We start from the raw sequence: 19,038 nt of genomic DNA, 5'->3' as shown, positions 1-19,038 counted from the left end.
GGTTTCAGGCTGACTGCGCAGCTTCAGTTTGTATTGCTGTTATCTTTGGGTTCAGGGTTCAGGTGCTCTGGTCTTGCGTGTCTTGTTTGCATAAGTTTTAAAACATTTGTGTGAGGGATATTTTTCAGTAATCTATTCAGTCCTGATAAAAGAGGCTCAGACAGGGCCATAGAAATGAAGATCACATGGAGGGTTAGCAACAGCGGAGTGGGAGGAGGAGAAGGGGGGAGAAGGTACAGAAAATAAGTAGCATAGATGGTAGGTAGAAAATAGACAGGGGGGGAGGGCAAGAATAGTATGGAAAATACAGAATCTAAAGAACTAGCCCTGTGTAAAAAGAAAGAAAGAAAGAAAGAAAGAAAGAAAGAAAGAAAGAAAGAAAGAAAGAAAGAACTTAAGACACGTGGTCATAAACTAAAGGGGGGGAATGGTGGGGGAGGGGTGTGCAGGGTGGAGGGGAATGAAGGGGGAAATAGAACAACTGTAATGGCATAATTAATAAAACATATTTAAAAATAAAAAATTACAAAAGATTAAAAAAAAGAGCCTCAGAGAAACAACAGTTAATTGCATCTGGCAGACTCAAGGGAAGAGAAATAGCAAGTGCTGGTAGAGAGCTCTTGTTTTTGTCCTTTCAGTGACTCTAGCCCAATGAATTGTGGACGTCAGAACACATGACTTTCTGTCGACCCGGGGAAGACATACTCTCAACAGTAATCATGCTACTCTCACGAGTGCCTGAGATTCTCCACCTGTCTTCTCCTCAGTCATCTTAAAGACTCCTAAAACACAGGGCACCCAAATCAGGACCAGAAAGCCCTTTTCGGTCCTTCCTAGGAGGCTGTGGACAGCTATGCAGATTTGGCCAAAATTGGGCAGTTCTTTTCTGCCATCATACAAGCCCTACACAAGCAGAGAAAGATTAAGACCCCTGAAAAGTTGTTCACCTCTTCATGTTTATAGACCCCAAATCAGTTTATGAACTACCCTGTAAAAGAACCACCAAAATTAAAGAAACTTAAAACAATATGGCCTTGATTATTGTACATGTCAAAGCAATGCGCAGCAGGCACTTCCCAAGTTTGTGAACTAGAAACTGAAAAACCTCATCACAAGTATCACATGAGATGAAAATGTCCCTGAAAAATTAGTCATCTCTATGCAAGCGGTACTCACAATATTCTCAGGGTCAACAAACACACGGATACACTTCCATGTCCAAATGAGTCCTATAAGAAAAAGCTAAGCCCCCAGAGGCTCCAGTCATTTCTATTTTGCTACAATATTCATGAGACCAGAGGTCAGCTTCCCTGAACACATTAGGGTGTTGAATGATGCAAACTCTGTGGACCACAGAATGTAGCTGCAACATACACCTACAAATAGCCGTGGGTAAGTCAGAAAGTGCAACATATTTACACACAGTTCCCATATAAATGAAACCTATGGGAAATCTCCCCACTGTGCATATTCATATATGAGTTTGAAGTCAGATGGCCGCTCAAAATTTCCTCAAGTGTTCTTACGCAGAACAGAAACTTGTACATTCCCAGCACATTGTTTTTCTCCAGTGTGAATTCTCTGATGATAATAAAGTTTAGACCTGGTAATAAAAGATTTCCCACATTCACTGCACTCATAAGGCCTTTCTCCAGTGTGACCTCTCCGGTGTCGACTGAATTGGGCAGTATCCCTGAACGACTTTCCACATTCACCGCACTCATAAGGCCTTTCTCCTGTGTGTCCTCGCTGATGATAGCGGAGGGCGGAGCTACTGGTAAAAGATTTCTCACATTCACTGCACTCATAAGGCCTTTCTCCTGTGTGAACTCTCTGGTGTAGACTTAACTGGAAACTACGCCTAAATGACTTTCCACATTCACTGCACTCATAAGGCCTATCTCCTGTATGGACGCTCTGATGATAATGAAGTTTAGAATTACTGATAAAAGATTTCCCACATTCACCACACTCATAAGGCCTTTCTCCTGTGTGAACTCTGCAGTGTAGATTTAATTGGGAACTACCCCTAAATGACTTCCCACATTCACTGCACTCATAAGGCTTTTCTCCTGTGTGACCTCGCTGATGAAAACGGAGGGCAGAGCTACTTGCAAAAGATTTCTCACATTCTCTGCATTCATAAGGCCTTTCTCCTGTGTGAACTCTCTCATGACAACGAAGGTTAGAACTACAAGCAAAAGATTTTCCACACTGACTACATTTGTAAGTCTCTGTTCCTGTATGAACTCTCTGATGATAATAAAGGGTGTGCGGACGGGTAAAGGATTTCCCACATTCATTGCACTCATAAGGCCTTTCTCCTGTGTGCACTCTCTGATGAAAACAAAGGTTTTGGCGGGAGGTAAAAGATTTTCCACATTTATTGCATTCATAAGGCCTTTGGCCTGTGTGAATTTTTTGATGATAACGAAGGCTGTTATTCCGGGTAAAAGATTTGCCACATTCACTGCATGCATAAGGCTTTTTTCCTGTGTGAACTCTCTGATGACAATGGAGAGCAGAGTTAGTGTTAAAAGATTTCCCACATTCACTGCACTCATTAGGCCTTTCTCCTGTGTGCACTCTCTGATGATAATGAAGGCTTCCTTTCCAGGTGAAACATTTCCCACATTCACTGCACTCATAAGGTCTTTCGCCAGAGTGAAGTCTTTGATGACAACGAAAGTTATAAATCCTGGGAAAAGATTTCCCACATTCACTACACTCATAAGGCCTTTCTCCTGTGTGAGAGCTTTGATGATAACTGAGAGCAGCAACAGAGATAAAAGATTTTTCACAGTCAGTACACTTATAAGGTTTTTCTACACTTTGAACTCTCTGAGATTGATTAAACACTGAGTTATGACTAAATGACTGAGTACATTCACTACACATGTAATTGTTTTCTGCATTTTGCTGTCCCCTGGGATGAATGAGGACAGATTTGAGGCTTAAGGATTTTCCACATTTGCTGCACTTGTACTGACTTGCTCCAGTATCAATTTTTTGATGCTCATGGAGGGCCGAGGCTTCGCTAAACGATTTTCCACTTTCACCACACACACGGAAACTCTTTCCAGTGTGGCCTCTGCAGTGCATGACAAATGAGGATTTGTACCTGAATGTTTTTCCACATTCACTGCACACAAAACTCTGTCTTCCAGTATGAACAGCCTGGTCCTGAATAAGTGTGTGTTGGGGGTTAGAGGCTTTCTTGCCTTCCCCTGAGGGGTACTGACTTTTTCTGTCTTGTAATGTTGCTTCCCGCTGGGTGCCTGTGTTTGGCTCCTGAGCTTCATGAGTGTCCTGTTGCTGCTGATGTCCTGAGCTGGCCAGGATGTCCTTCTCAACCTCGCCGCAGGTAAAGGGCTTCCCTGACACACGGATTCTGCAGCTCTTCACAAATGAGGCCCTGTCCACACTACTTCTGAAGGGTGTCTGTCTCATGTGCATGTCCCGATGTCGGTGACACTTTGCACTGAAATGAAACCGCTTTGCACACGCCCCACACCACAGCATGTTCGGGCTCTGCTGCGTTCCGTGTTGCTCAAACAAGCTGAAAATGTCTCTCAGGACTGGTCCACAGCTCTCACAGGGGTGGCTCTTCTGTGGAGACGAAGCTGCCTTGGCATTCCTTGCCTGTGACACTTCTACATCCTCTGCTCCACAGCAGCAACCTGAACAAAAATAACGGTGGTGAATTACTTCAACTACAGGGAACAGTAGTTGAACTACAGCTCACACATACTTAGGTGTCACATGTAAACAAGAATACACGAAATATTCTTCAAAATGAGAAAGTTCAGTGGAAGAACTGGTTCACTGTTGTATGGTGCTAGGCTTCTAAGTAACAAAATAACGGAAACCCTGCCGGGGGAAGGACACTCGGACAGGGCATGACACGTGGAGGAGAGGCGGGGCTTACAATGCATTTCCTCTGCCAACGGCTTCCTGCACATCCTCCTCTGCTGCTGACGCGAGGCTGGGTAGCAGCGTGCATGTAAGTTCATTACTATCCAATTGCAAGATATTAGCTGCTAAGGTCAATACACAGATTTGTGAACATCTCAGAGCACAACACAAGTGACAATGTTGAAGAGTACTACAGAAAGAGGGGTGAAGGAGGGGGTAAAATGTGGAATCAATGGAGGTGGAAATATCCCCGGGCTGGAAATCACAGTGGAAGTGACCAGTAGTGGAACTGAGAGGCTGGTAAAGTATCTAAGCAGGAAAAGAAAGTATAGAATGGTGTGGCTTCTGGCAATGACATGAAAACTCTGGTTGAATGAAGACAGGTTCCTGGTATGATTTGAACAAGGTCCAGACTTCATGACCTCCACGGCTGTCAGCATACTTTGCTGTGGCTGAGGAGATACCCATCTGGTGACACTTCCCCAAAGGTCCTAGCAGAGCAGCTAAACAGAACACAAATGATACAAGAAAAAACCAGCAAGACCAAATGGCCAGGAATCTGTCAGAGCAACACAGCATACAATGTACCCAGAAAATAAGTCTAAGTGAGTCATGCCAGCATGATGGCGAAAGAAACTAGCCTTCGTTACCAACAACGAAATACTAAGACAGTTATCTACAAACCAAATTGATCCTTTGACGGCTCAAGAGTGCCATTAAGACAGAACTGCAGCTCTGACTGGTGTGGCCGAATACACTGAGTTGCGGCTTTTGGACCAAAAGGTCTTCGGTTTGATTCCCAGTCAGGGCACGTGACTGTGTTGAGGGCCAGGTCCCCAGTTGGTGGTGTGCGAGAAGCAACCACCAATATACCTCTCACATTTGGATGTTTCTCTCCCTTTCTTTCTCTCTCCCTTCCCCTCTCTCTAAAAATAAATAAATAAATAATTTAAAAAAAGGATACAACTGCAACACAGTGGAGGAGGAGAAAGAGCACTAACCACACAAATAAAAATAATAATAAGGCTTTGGCCAAGACTCTCAGTTGTCTAGATCATCAGACACATAAGCCAGACGTGTGAGTTTCATAATCTGTCAGGGCATGTACAAGGAGCAACCAGTGAATGCATAAAAAAGTGGAACAATACATCTATGCTTTTTTTCTCTCTCTCTTACTCTCTTGCTCTAAAAGAAATCAATAAATAAATCCCATTAGGTATGGAAGGTATGTACTTCAGTATCAAAAGGGCCGTACATGATAACCCACAGCTACCAGCATATTCAACAGTGACAAGGTAACCACTTTTTCTCTAAGATTGGGAACAGTCTTAGGGTGTGAAGGATGCACACCCTGACCATGGTTTTTCAAATAGTACTGGATGTTCTAGCTCAAACAAGAAGGCAGGAAAGAAAAATGAAGCTCTCAAAATTTAAAAACAGTAAAACTTCCAGTATTTACAGATGACATGATCTCATATAAAGGGAATCCTAAAACCTACACACACACACACACACACACACACACACACACACACAAAAATGCCAGAATGAATAAGCCTGGTAAATTTGTAGAACCCAAGCCACATACAAAAATCAGCTGATCTGTGCACTAACAGCAAAATATCTCACTAAGAAATTAAGAAATCAATCTCATTTACCAAATAAGATTAAAAACAGTAAAACAGGAATAGAGTTCATCAACAAGATAAGTGATCTGGACTCTAAAACCTATAAGACAGGGATGAAAGAAACTAAGAAAAGTAACAAATTAATAAAAAGCCATCCTGTGTCCTTGGATTTGAAGAATTATTAAATTATCTGTACTAATTGGAGCAACCTAATGATTCAGTGCAACCTTTTCCAAAATCCAATGGTATTTTTGCCAGAAATAGAAAAAGAATTCTAAAATTCAACCTAAATGCTCTGTATAGTCAAACCAATTGTGAGCAAGATGATCAAATGACAGAGTCAGGGGCGTCATACCTCAGGACTTAAACTATATTATAAAACAACGGTAATCAAAACAGACACAAATAGACACACAGACCTAAGAAAGAGAATATGGACAGCACAGAAATAAACTCACATATGTGGTCAACTACCCTTTGACAAGCACACCAACAACACACAATAAGGAAAAAGTGGGTTCTGCGACTAATGGTGTTGACAAAACCGGATATGTACCTGCAAGAAAAGGCACTGGAGTCCTACCTTACCCTACTCACAAAAATTAACTCAAAATATGTTAATATCTTACATGTAACACATAAAAATGTAAAACTCCTTGGAAAAACAAAAGGCTTCTTGACATTGGTGTTGGCAGTGATTTTTTTGATGAACCAAAAGTAGACAACAAAGGCAAAAATCAATGAACCAGACTACATCAAACTAAAAAGGTTCTGCATAGCAAAGAAAGCAAGCAATAAAATGAGAGAAAATATTTGCAAATACTGTCTCATAAGGGTAGTTATCTAAAATATATAAGATGCCCATCCAACTCAATAGCAAATAATAATAATAATAATCCAATTAAAAAATAGGCAAAGAACCTGAGTAAATATTTTTGGATCTGCATAAAGATCGAAGAATAGACAGCCATTGCAATACCTTGAGCTCCATAGCAACAGTGTCAGGGCAAGTGTGGGCCAGGTAGGCACTTGGGTGATGGTGTGCCTGCTGAGGAAAAGTAATTAAACTTGGGCAAAGGAGAGCCTAAGAAGCCAAGAGGAAAAACATCAACATGTGCTTTCTTTGTGCAAACTCACCACAAGGAACACAAGAGCTTCAGTCAAGACTATGTCTACCAAAGAAGAAGGAAATTTGAAGACATGCCAAAGGCAGACAAGGCCCATTATGAAAAAGAAATCAGGCCTTATATCCCTCCTATAGGGGAAACAAGGAAGGAATTCAAGGATCCCAATGTCCCCAAGAGGCCTCTTTTAGCCTTCTTCTTGTTTGTTCTGAGTATCACCCAAAATCACAGGAGAGCATCCTGACCTGTCCATTGGTGATGCTGCAGAGAAGCTGGGAGACACGTGGGATAATAGTGCTACAGGTGGCGAGCAGCCTTACTAAAAATAAGGTGACCAAGCTGAAGATGAAGTACAAAAAGACTATTGCTACATACTGAGCTAAAAAAAAACCTGATGCGGTAAAAAAGAAGTCACCAAGACTGAAAAAAGCAAGAAAAATATGGAAAAGGAAGAAGATGAGGAAGATAAAAGAGATGAGGAGATGACGATAATGGTGAAGAAGTTGGTTCTAGAGCAGTTCATTTTTCTTGTTTATAAAGCATTTAATGTCCCTATACACAATTCACTCTTTTTAAAGAAAAAAAATTGAAATGTAAAGCTGCGTAAGATTTGTTTTTAAACTATACATAGTCTGTTTTTGTATGGTTAACACATTACTGAATATGTCTTTAGATACCACCAGGACAGGACTATTTTTTTTAATGAAATCTTTTTTTTTTTTTTTTAAGATTTTATTTATTTATCTTTAGAAGGTAAGGGAAGGAGAGAGGGAGAGAAACATCAATGTATGGTTGCCTTTTGTGTGTCCCCTGCAGGGAACTGGCCTGCAGGGATCCTGCCTGCAACCCAGGCATGTGCCCTGACTGGTGAAATCTTTATTTTTTTAAAGATTTAATTTTTATTCTTTAAAAGATTTTATTTATTTATTTATTTTACATTTTTATTTATCTTTAGAGGGGAAGGGAAGGAGAGAGGAGGAGAAACATCAGTGTATGGTTGCCTCTCGTGCGTCCCCTGCTGGGAACTGGCCTGCAACCCAGGCATGTGCCCTGACTGGGAATCGAACTGCAATTGTCTGGTTCGCAGGCCCACGGTCAATCCACTGAGCTACACCAGCCAGGGTAGATTTTATTTATTTTTATAGACAGAAGGGAAGGGAGGGAAAAAGAGAGGGAGAAAAAGAAACATCCATGTTTCTTTGCCTTTCACCGAACCTCTACTGAGGACCTGGCCTGTAACGTAGGCATGTGCCCGGATGGGGAATTGAACCACCATTCCGGTGGTATTTTTAATAGCCACTATCCTTGTCTGATACAACATGGGGGTTCTAAATTGGCATGGAAACTTGAAGCAGGTACTTCTTGGTGTGTGGCACTAATAGGTTACACATGGAGATGGTAGTGTTTTCATCTTCAGTTGTTTGTAAGGTACCTTAGAAGAAATAATTGTTTTGTTAATGGAATAGAACTCTGTAATTGCAAAAAAAGTTCAGATGTTTCATTGACATTCTGAATGCTTCGAAAAAATACAACTTTTATATAAAAAAATCTAAAAAGGAATCTAAAAATGGTCAAACTATATAAAATATGTTCTTCCTCACAAATAAACAGAAAAAAGCAAATCATAAGTACAATAATATTACCTCTCACCTGACAAATGAGCAGAGGTAAGGGTTGATGAAGGAACATATATAAAGAAATGTGTGTACACTACAGCTGAAATGTAAAAAACAAACAAACAAAATACCCCAACAAATATGCCAAGATTATAGAAAAAGAATAAAGTGCCAGGATCTGTGTGATGTAGGGGAAAATGGGAACCTGTCAAAGGTACAAACATTCCGTTATGAGTTCTGAGGATATTTATGAGCATAATAATGTTATATAGTTGAAATTTATAGAGAGTAGACCTTAAACATTCTTAGTATTAAAAAATAATGACCTGACCACATGGTACAGTTTGTTTGGGCATCATACTATACACCACAAATTTGCAAATTTGATTCCTCATCAGTTTGTGGGTTCAATCCCCTAGTTGAAGCAAACACGGGGGCCAACAGTATGATTCTCTCACATTGACATTTTTCTCTCTGTGTCCCTTCCCCTTGCATTAAAATCACTAAACAATATTTCCTTGGGTGAGGATTAAAAAACAATAATAATAAGTTAAATTTGGATGGTGATTAACCTTATTTTAACTTCACAGTGGTAATTATTTCACTATATATTTAAATTCAGTATTGGTACACTTTAATATATACAAGTCTATATCTCAATAAGGCTTTAAAAAAAGGAAAACAGATTTAAACACTACACACTGTGCAAGCATTAAAAAAAGTTCGTGGTTCAATTAAGTAATAACCATGACAACAAATGCAACTCCTGGCCCAGGTAGGCAGGAGGAAATGACAGCTAAAGAAGAAAGCAAACCCTAGGATGCATAAGTGTTGTGGATCTGGACACATTAACCGAGACACCGAGAGGGCAAGCACTGTGAATCCACCAAGCTCAATGCAATTGTACTGACCTTGAGTCTTTCCCTAAAAGGGTTCAGGACTGGGACTGCAGGGAGGGATGAGGGCAGTGCAAACACACCAGCCCTAGCAATACAGCAACTGCCCGGAAAACTGGGGCAGCAAGCAGTGCCTGTGGCCCACACCTGAGCACTGAGAAAGGTCTTGGGGTGGATGGAGTAGAGTCTAGTCCAAGTCACTGGTGAGGCTGTGGGTCTTACCCAGAGAGGAAATAAGTGAAAAGTTCTCCAGCATCACACGGAGGTACAGGCGTCTCTGAGCCTCATCAAGCAGCCTCCATTCCTCCCAGGAGAAGTGCACAGCAACATCCTCAAAGGTCACGCTGGCCTGTTATGGGGAGAGAAAAAAAAAACATGAACATTCTGTGTGTGAGAGCCCACAGCCCACCTCCCCACACATCTATCCCACACCCACCCTCCTCCAAAGCTGCACACCTCAGAGGAATTCCACTGATGCCTGTCCTACCCTCAGGTCTCTTTTTATTCATTATGTTCGGCCCTCAGCCTCATCAGGCAGGAAGGCACAGAGATGTAATCCAGTTCTGGTCCTGGCTTGCAGGGTCCCATGCACCCTGTCATTCATTCCTTTTGGGGGTCTCTAGATTGTGAGACCCCAATCTTGCTGCAGCCAAGTGCTGCCTCATGCTTCACCCTTCAGTGCCCAACACTAGATTCCTTGGACCATAATTCACACCTTTTCTCAATAAGCACATCATTCTGTAGATTGTCCCTTTGACACCTCCAGTCCCCACCTGAGCTCCCACAGGTACGCATTGGTGGAGATGCTGCTTTGAAGGTCTCCTCTATATATCTGGCCCTGGTTTCAGTATTCGCCTCCCAGAAGCACATGTGAACTTCAGATGCCCAAGACCCCCTTCCACTGGTGTGCTGTACTCAGCAGCCACACGGGGTTCTCTCCGCTTTAAAACCCAGGTTGTGATGGTCTCCGTGCCAGGCCCAGTGACACTCAAAAGTGACTATATTTGCCCCAGACCTTAGCCACCAACAGGACTGAGACCCCCCACCCCCAGCGATTGCCATTAGTTTGTCGCAAACAAACTCACCAACAATTCTACACGGGTTTGACCGTCTCTTTTGCTGACAATGGCTTTTCCAGTTTCCCTTCCTTAAAACCCCAGTTTTGATCCGATTCACGGCACCATTTACGTTGCGGGAGAAACTCTCTATGGTCTCCATGGACATGTCTCCATGCCAGGCAAGTGACACTCAAAAATGACCACATTAGCCACCAGCAAGACTGAGACACCAGACCCCATCACAGCCCAGCACACACACGGGGTGGATCCTGCCCTACCGAACAAGCAGCAGCTTTGCCCTCAGTGTCACCTCACCTCGGTTACTTCTCTGCCTCCAGAACCATCACGTCCATTCGTCCACTTGTCCCATCAAAGCTTTCCTCACCTGCCACACCGTTACGGTGACCACCTCCCTCCTTCACTTGTATTTCTGTGCACAGCGCCCTCATCAGGGGCAGAACAAAGAAAAAACTCCTCATCCCGCACCCTGCTCTTTCTGACCGAATAGCAGCACCAGCAGGAGGGCTTGCATTCCGCCACCTAAACGCGGTCCATGGGACCTGGGCTGCAAGACCTGACAGGTGCCCCGCACTCGGGCTGCAGGACTATGGGTAGTGAGGGGGGCAGGGTGTGGGAGGTGTACGCTCACCTCAGCAGGACGCCTCAGCTTGGCAGCTGCCATCCGACTGTGTGGGCAGAGCTTGGAGGGAGAGTTCGCAGAGGAAGGGGCTCAGGAGAGGTCTACGGGGTCACAGCCGGTGTGCCGTACCTCACACCCGCAATAAGGGTCAATGTAAGAGAGCCCCGGAAGTCCCGCCCCAATTCAGTGAATCTCACGGAAATTTCATCCTAATCTGTAATCGCCCCAACTCAGCACAGGATTTTATGGGTAGTGTAGTTTCCAGAGCTCTATAGTCCACAGAGAAGGGAGTTCTCCAACCTGAGCAACTAGGGTGTTTGCGCTGGGAGGCTCCTTTAAAGCACTACTGGTGCCTGGAGGGAAGGTCTCTGCTTGTTGTTAATTGCACCAAAAACTCAACTGTTGCACTATTTATCTATCTCAAGATACCTTCAGGGCTCAGTCCCACAAGACTGTGGCCGGCCACCCCGCCCCACCCCATCAGATACTTGCAGATACCTGCAAGTCCAGGTGTTATCTGTGCTTCAGAACCAAGGGCTCTGGTTTTATTTGTTATTTGACAAATCTTCACGGAAGGATAATTTTATTAATTTTTTAGAGAGAGAGGATTGGAGAGAAAGAGAAATATCAATCAGTTGCTTCCCGGATGTGCCTTGACAGAAGATCAAACTTGCAACCAAGGTCAGTACTTGCCCTGACTGGGAATCAAATGCCCAACCTTTTGGTATAAGAAACAATGATACATCCAAGCGAGCTATCCAGCCAGGGCACAGCAGAAAACCGCCGGTCAGTCCTGGCTGGTTACATAGTTGGTTGGAACATCATCCTAATATGCCAAAATTGCAGGTTCAATCCCCAGTCAGGGCAAATAAAAGAATTAGTCAATGTATGCATAAATAAATGGAACAACAAATCAATGACTCTCTCTCTCTCTCTAAACCAATAAATAATAATAATAATAATAAAACCACAGGCACAAATGGCATCACTCGTGCTACAAAGCCTAGTCCAATGCCTGACATTGTAGCATTTTCAACCTGTTCCAGAAACATAATTTTTAAAAACATTTTCCTAAGAAACATAATCTTTTTGTTTTGTTTTGTTTTGACCAACATTAGTAACTTTCTGTAGTTTGCTTACAGCCTACCACTTCCAGAAATAATGTCTGGTCTCCATGGAAACAGTCATTGCATTTACAAGAACAATGTTCATTATTTCCAGCGAGAACATTACATGGTTGAATCCAAAACCATTATCTCAGGTTCAGATGCCTACTTTCCAAACCTTCATGGATGCAAAAATGGCAACATCTTGGCAGCAAATATAAATTTGCTACGTAACCATATTCCCATGTCACAATCTTTTAAAAAGTAAGACCATATGGAGAATATTCAGTAATAAAGGCAATGGACAAAAACATTTCTTTTTTCATTTTTTTTACTAGAGCATTACCTGGTGATTTTTAAAAATGTTTTATTTATTTATCTTTAGAGGGGAAGGGAAGGAGAGAGGGAGAGAAATATCATAGTATGGTTGCCTCTCATGTGTCCCCTGCTGGGAATTGGCCTGCAACCCAGGCATGTGCCCTGACTGGGAATTGAACCGCGATCCTCTGGTTCGCAGGCCCACACTCAACCCACTGAGCTATGCCAGCCAGGGCTAAAAACATTTCTTTTTGAAGTTGGAACAAAATAGCCCGATGGAATATGTTGTGGGGGACTAAAAGGCATGGCGACACCTCACCCACTTCCTTCAGGGCTGCATAATATCTCCCCTCCGTGTGTCTTCAACACCTGTCTGCAATGTTCTTGGTCTAATCAGAGAGTGAATACACTGTGCCTCCTGATGTTCGCTCTAAAAACTTTGTTCCCCATGAAATGAAGAGCATGAAGATAAAGAGTTTTATTTAGTTTCCGAGTGAACCTTAGTGTCTTTAGAACAATTGTTGGGTGTGCATATTTGACATTTTCCAAGTGGAAGTTACAAATGGAGTATATTTTACTAACATGTCTTTGATGAAGGTGGTTGTTAAAATTTATGGGTTTAGTGAAACCACGACATTCTTTAAAAACATGCCAATAAAATATTGTATAATACAAATAGCAAGATAATCAGGACTGTAAAGAATCTCCAAGCTAAAGGATTGTGCCCATGTTACAATTCAATGTGTGGAGTTTGAACTGTGCTTGTAAGTAATTCGATGTCCAGTCTGTGCTTAGGAGAAATGAGCTGTGAGCATGATTATTATTCTCTTTAAAATGACCCGTACTTAAAAATTTTGGAACTTTTCTGGCCAAGATGGAGGCATAAATAGACACACTGTGCCTCCTTGAAGAACCAAAAGAAGGACAACAGTAAATTTAAAAACAAAAAACAACCAGAACTGACAGAAAACCAAACTGTATGGAAGTCCAACAACCAAAAAGTTAAAGAAGAAACAAGATAGCAGCTGGCTAGCAGACTGGGCAGTCCCACATTTGCGTGCAGACAAACCGGGAGGAACAACTGGGGAGCAAGACAGACTGCACAACCCAGGGTTCCAGGGCAGCAAAATACAGCATCAAACCTCTGACTGAAAACACATGTGGGTGTTGAGGCAGCAGCAAGAGAAACTCCCAGTCTCACAGGAGAGTTCACTGGAGAGACCCACAGGGTCCTAGAATGTGTATAAACCCACCCACCTGGGAATCAACACCAGAAGGGCCCAATTTGATTGTGGGTAATGGGGGAAGTGACTGAAAACTGGCAGAGAATGGAGCAAGCAGCACTGTTCCCTCTCAGACCCTCCCCCACATACAGCATCACAATGCAGCGATGTGGGTTGCCCCACTCTGGTAAACACCTAAGGCTCTGCCCCTTACTATGTAACAGGAGTGGAGAAAAAAAAAATGGCCCAAATGGAAGAACAGATCAAAGCTCCAGAAAAAATACAACTGAGCTATGAAGAGATAACCAGCCTATCAAATGTGCAGTTCAAAACTCTGGTAATCAGGATGCTCACAGAATTGGTGGAATATGGTAGCAAATTAGATGGTAAAAGTGAAGGCTATGCTAAGTGAAATAAAGGAAAATGTACAGAGAACCAGCAGTGATGGGAAGGAAACCAGCACTCAAATCAATGGTGTAGACCAGAAGGAAGAAAGAAATATTCAACCAGAACAGAATGAAGAAACAAGAATTCAAAAATAAATAAATAAATAAATAAATAAATAAAAAGGAGAGGCTTAGGAACCGCCAGGACACCTTTAACCATTCCAAATCCAAATCATACAGGTGCCAGAAAGAGAACAGGAAGACCAAGAAATTGAAAATTTATTTTTTAAAAAAAGGAGAACTTCCCCAACCTGGCAAAGGAAATAGACTTTCAGGAAGTCCAGGAAGCTCAGAGAGTCCCAAAGAAGTTGGATCCAAGGAGGAACACACCAAGGCACATTATAATTACATTACCCAAGACTAAAGATAAGGAGAGAGTCTTAAAAGCAGCAAAAGGAGACAGTTACCTACAAAGGAGTTCCCATAAGACTGTCAGCTGATTTCTAGAAAAAAAAAAACAAAACCCAAAACAACAACAAAAAAACCCTTGCAGGCAAGAAGGGACTGGAAAGAAGTATTTGAAGTCATGAAAGGCAAGCACCTACATCCAAGATTACTGTATCCAGCAAAGCTATCATTTAGAATGGAAGGGCAGATAAAGTGCTTCCCAGATAAGGTCAAATTAAAGGAATTCCTCATCACACAGCCCTTATTATATGAAATATTATAGGGACTTATTTAAGAAAAAGAAGATAAAAATATGAACAGTAAAATCACAATAAGCTCACAGCTATTAACAACCAAACCAAACAAAAAGAAAAAAAACAAAACTAAGCAGACAACTAGAACAGGAACAGATCCACAGAAATGGAGATAACATGGAGGGTTATCAGTGGGGGAGTGGGAGGAGAAGAGAGGGGGAAAAGGTATAGGGAATAAGTAGCATAAATGATAGGTAGAAAATAGACAGGGGGAGGAAAGGCTTTTGTTGAGCAGAAGGAAAGCAAAGCAAGAACATGATTGGATTGCCTGTATTGTAAGGAGTTGCCTCATTTGTAAAAGTCTAGTTGAACCTGGCTGGTGTAGCTCAGTGGACTGAGTGCTGGCCTGGGAACCAAAGGGTCACCAGTTTGATTCCCATGCATATGCCTGGGTTGTGGGCCAGGTTCCCAACAGGGGGCACAGAAGAGGCAACTACACATTGATGTTTCTCTCCCTCCCTTCCCTTTTCTAAAAAGAAGTAAATAAAACCTTTTAAAAAGAAAGAAATGCAACTCCTTAGCCCCAAACCTATTCACTCACTTTTGGAGCAGGGTCTGAGTCAGTGTTTTGAGACACCTCCATCTCTTGTTCTGGTTTCTGTGAACAGGGCACCAGAGATTCGTGTGATTAACCGGAGTCCCCTATACAGCTGCAAAATTTCACAGCTGAGGTTGCTAGTTTAGCAGGGCATGGTTTATTTTTATTTTTTTAATTGTCAGTCAAGTAGTTTTCTGCCCTCAACCCCATCCCAGCCCACCCCCCAACCCCGGGCATGTTGTGAACGAGAAAAAAGTTAAAGTATAGGATGGCCACATTGTTACTGTTTATTAGTGGATTACTACTTCTTTATAAACATGGAATATGAAAAGCACCTTTAACCATTGTACATCTTGGAGAAAAACAATGTTTGCTAGTGTTTATCTAGCTTTGTGCACATGCATAGACTGTTGCATATGTGCGGGATTCATGTACATTTCTATATGGTTTTTTTTTTTAGGACAATAAGACGTCACTTTAGTTCATCAATCTGCAGTGACGTTTTCTGCCCTAACCTTTTGGAAACTGAATTGCTGAGGGTTTGGAGTCTGACTTTTGCACATCCCGATGCCATTGCCTCAGAAATGAGCAGTGGGAGATCAGCCTCCAGAGGGAGAAAGGGGACCTTGTCCAGGAAGGTCCCTTCCAAATCAGATCTGCAGGGTGTGACTCCCTCTAGGTGTCCCCTCTGGGCACTCACATCATAGGCACAGTGGGTCTTCTACACCAGGTGCCCAGAGAATTCTCTCTGGCTGCTCCAAGGCCTATCTTCCTCAGAGGCCCCACTGGGGGCAGGAGAGACCAGCAATGACCCATGCCCAGTATATCTTCCTGAGACCAGGGGATCTGGAAAAGTGCCCCCGAGTGGTGATAAAATGCACGGGAGGTAAATATCTGGAGACCAATAATTACAGAGAGAAAAAGATAAAAAGCACTTGGAGTTTTCAGATGAAAACTCCTTAAAAGGTACGGGTGGGGCTGGAGGCAGGGACTCAAAACAAAGTGTGTGCCCTGATACTTAGGTGAGGCCTCTGGGAGTCCCCATGACCCCAGGTGTTCAAACAGCTCTCTCCATCCTGGTCCTCTGGACTCGTCTCCAGACCATGGAGCCTCTGCCCCTCCAGCCAGCTGACAACCCCACCTGTCCTCTGCCTGGGGATTTCAAAGTCTCCTCCTGTAGGCACTTAGTTTAGCTTTTGAGCTAACACCACAGAACACAGAATCTTTCCTCTTCTTCTGCACACATTGCTTTCCTAGTGTGAGAACTTATGCTTTGGGCAAACACTAAAAAGAGGGTCAGGTCTATTGTATTAGAAGAAGCCTGGACTTCTGTGATGAAAATTGTAACTATGCAGGCTAAAATCTAAGCATGTATGGTGTTTATGGCCATGACATTGGACACGGCACAAAAAGTTTGGGAAAAATAAGAAAATTTGAAAACAATGAACCAAGCCATGGGTGGTGTGGCTGAGTGAATTGAGTGCTAGCCTGCAAACTGAAAGGTCACTAGTTCTATTCCTGGTCAGGGCACATGCCTGGGTTGCAAGCCAGGTCCCCAGTTAGGGGCATGAGAGGCAACTGAAAGAAGTTTCTCTCCCTCTCTTCCCCCAACTGAAAATTAAAAACAAACAAAAAACAATGAACCAAACAGAAAAATAATAATGATGCTCTATAAGATTTCATTAAACTTTTAACATGTGTTTGTTGTTTTGAGACCTTCTTTGTAAATAAGGGAAATATAACTTACAAAGGAAAAAAAGCCAATGATACAAAGAGAAATTGTACTGAAGAAGATATACAGGTGGCAACTAAACACATGAAAAAGAGCTCAGTTAACTAGAGCATCATCCTGTACAACAAAAAGTGCATGCTGGATTCCCATTCTGGGCACATACCTAGGTTGTGGGTTTGATCCCAGGTTGGGGCATATAAGCGAGGCAAGCAATTGATGTTTCTCTCTGTCTCCTTTCTGGTCTCTCTAAAATCAATAAACATAAACTTGGGTGAGGATTTAAAGAAAAAAAAAGCTCAAAACCACTAATCCCTAGGCAAGTGTGATCAAAACCACACCAAGATAGCACTACTCAGTAACTAAAAGGGCTAACATTAAAGATCGACCATATGAATTACTGGCAGGAATGTGCCAGTTCAAGCCCCAGGCACGGTGCATGCAAGAGGCAATCAAGAGATGTTTTTTTCTCTAAAGTCAATAAACATTTTTAATTGTAAAGAAAAAAAAAAAAGAGTCCAGATCAGCTTTATTGGCAATTGCCCCAAACAGATAGTGGTACATAGCCAGAAAACAAAATAATACTCACAAACAACAGTGCCTCAAAAAACAGGCATGAGAATGGAGAAAGAATAAAACTTTTTTTTGATTATGTCATTACAGTTGTTCTATTCCCCCCATTACCCCCCCTTTAGTTTATGATCATGTGTCTCAAGTTCTTTAGATTCTGTATTTCCCATACTATTCTTGCCCCCCCCATCTATTTTCTATCTACTGTCTATGCTACTTATTTTCTGTACCTTCTCCCCCCTTCTCCTCCTCCCACTCCCCTGTTGCTAACCCTCCTTGAGACCTTCATTTCTATGTTTCCACTCCTGATCTAGCTGTCCTCTTAGTTTGCTTTTGTTTTAGGTGTGGTTGTTAATAACTGTGAGTTTGCTGTCCTTTCACTGTTCATGTTTCTTTAACTTCTTTTTCATAGATAAGTCCCTTTAACATTTCATATAATAAGGGCTTGGTGATGATAAACTCTTTGAATTTGATCTTATCTGAGAAGCACTTTATCTGTCCTGCCATTCTAAGTGAAAGTTTTGCTGGATAGAGCAATCTTGGTTGTAGGTCTTTGAATTTCATGACTTGGAATACCTCTTTCCAGCCCCTTCTTGCCTGTAAGGTCTCTTCTGAGAAATCAGGTGACAGTCTGATGGGGACTCCTTTGTAGGTGACTGTCCCCTTAGCTCTTGCTGCTTCTAGGATTCTCTCCTTCATTTTAATTTTGGCTAATGTAATGATGATGTGCCTTGGTGTGTTCCTTCTTGGGTCCAACTTCTTTGGGACTCTCTGAGCTTCCTGGATTTCCTGGAAGTCTATTGCCTTTGCCAGACTGAAGAAATTCTCCTTTATTATTTGTTCAAATAAGTTTTCCACTGGTGGCTGTGCCTTCGCCCCTTCTGGTACCCCTATAATTCGGATGTTGGAGCATTTAAAGATGTCCTGGAGGTTCCTAAGACTCTCCTCATTTCTTTGAATTCTTGCTTCTTGACTCTTTTCTGTTTGGCCATTATTTGCTTTCTTCTGGTCCACTCCATTGATTTGAGTCCCAGTTTCCTTTCCATCGCTATTGGTTTCCTATGCAATGCCATTCATTTCAATTAGTTTCGCCTTCATATATTTGTCTAATTTGTGGCTATAATCAACCAGTTCTGTGAGGATCCTGATGACCAGTGTTTTAAACTGTGCGTCTGAGAGTTGTGCTATTTCTTCATCACTTAGATTTATAGGCTCTGGGGCTTTGAGATCTTCTTGTGCCATTTTTGGTCTGTTTGAGCCCATTAAGTACGAGGAGCGGAGCCTTGGACTCCCCGGTCGCTGGATTGTGATGCTGTATGTGGGGGCGTGGTCAGAGCAGGTAAATGGCGGCCCCCTCTGCTGTTTAGTGCCACTGGGTGAGGAGCAGAGCCTTAGGTGGTTCAGCAGGGCCGGGCCACTCAGAGTCGCTGGGTTATGACGCTGTATGTGGAGGTGGGGTCAGAGCAAGGAAATGGTGGCGCCCTCCCTGCTGCTTGCTGCAGGGACCTGCTGGGTCCTGGTCCAATTGCC

The 19,038-nt window shown here is 42.6% G+C and overlaps 1 protein-coding gene and 1 pseudogene across 2 annotated transcripts; one reads left to right on the top strand and one right to left on the bottom strand.

Moving 5' to 3' along the window:
• Positions 1-374: 374 nt before the first annotated feature.
• Positions 375-17,428, bottom strand: LOC119053185 (zinc finger protein 345-like). 2 transcript variants are annotated; one of them, XM_037150676.2, is made up of 4 exons: positions 17,105-17,428; positions 15,213-15,269; positions 9,402-9,528; positions 375-3,680 (listed from the first exon to the last, which is right to left on the bottom strand). In XM_037150676.2, exons 2-4 carry the CDS (start codon positions 15,252-15,254, stop codon positions 1,513-1,515), a joined length of 2,337 nt encoding a protein of 778 aa, XP_037006571.2. In that variant the 5' UTR covers positions 15,255-15,269; positions 17,105-17,428; the 3' UTR covers positions 375-1,512. The 2 variants fall into 2 exon arrangements, with proteins under 2 accessions (XP_037006571.2, XP_037006572.2); XM_037150677.2 differs by lacking the exons at positions 15,213-15,269; positions 17,105-17,428 and adding an exon at positions 10,887-11,029.
• LOC119053146 (high mobility group protein B1-like) lies at positions 6,606-7,257 on the top strand (annotated as a pseudogene).
• Positions 17,429-19,038: the final 1,610 nt, after the last annotated feature.

The sequence above is a fragment of the Artibeus jamaicensis genome, unplaced genomic scaffold, assembly GCF_021234435.1.
Source record: "Artibeus jamaicensis isolate MK-2021 breed Jamaican fruit bat unplaced genomic scaffold, CSHL_Jam_final contig_723, whole genome shotgun sequence".
NCBI lineage: Eukaryota > Metazoa > Chordata > Mammalia > Chiroptera > Phyllostomidae > Artibeus > Artibeus jamaicensis.
The sequence above is the reverse complement of the archived record's forward strand: the minus strand, read 5'-3'. Positions and strand labels throughout refer to the sequence as shown.

Coding starts and splice junctions, on each gene's coding strand:
- LOC119053185 (XM_037150676.2), bottom strand. CDS start 15,254: ATGGAGGTGTCTCAAAACACTGACTCAGACCCTGCTCCAAAA. Junction 9,529..15,212: donor ACTCAGACCCTGCTCCAAAA/GTGAGTGAATAG, acceptor TCCCCATAACAG/GCCAGCGTGACCTTTGAGGA. Junction 3,681..9,401: donor TTCACTTATTTCCTCTCTGG/GTAAGACCCACA, acceptor ATTTTTGTTCAG/GTTGCTGCTGTGGAGCAGAG.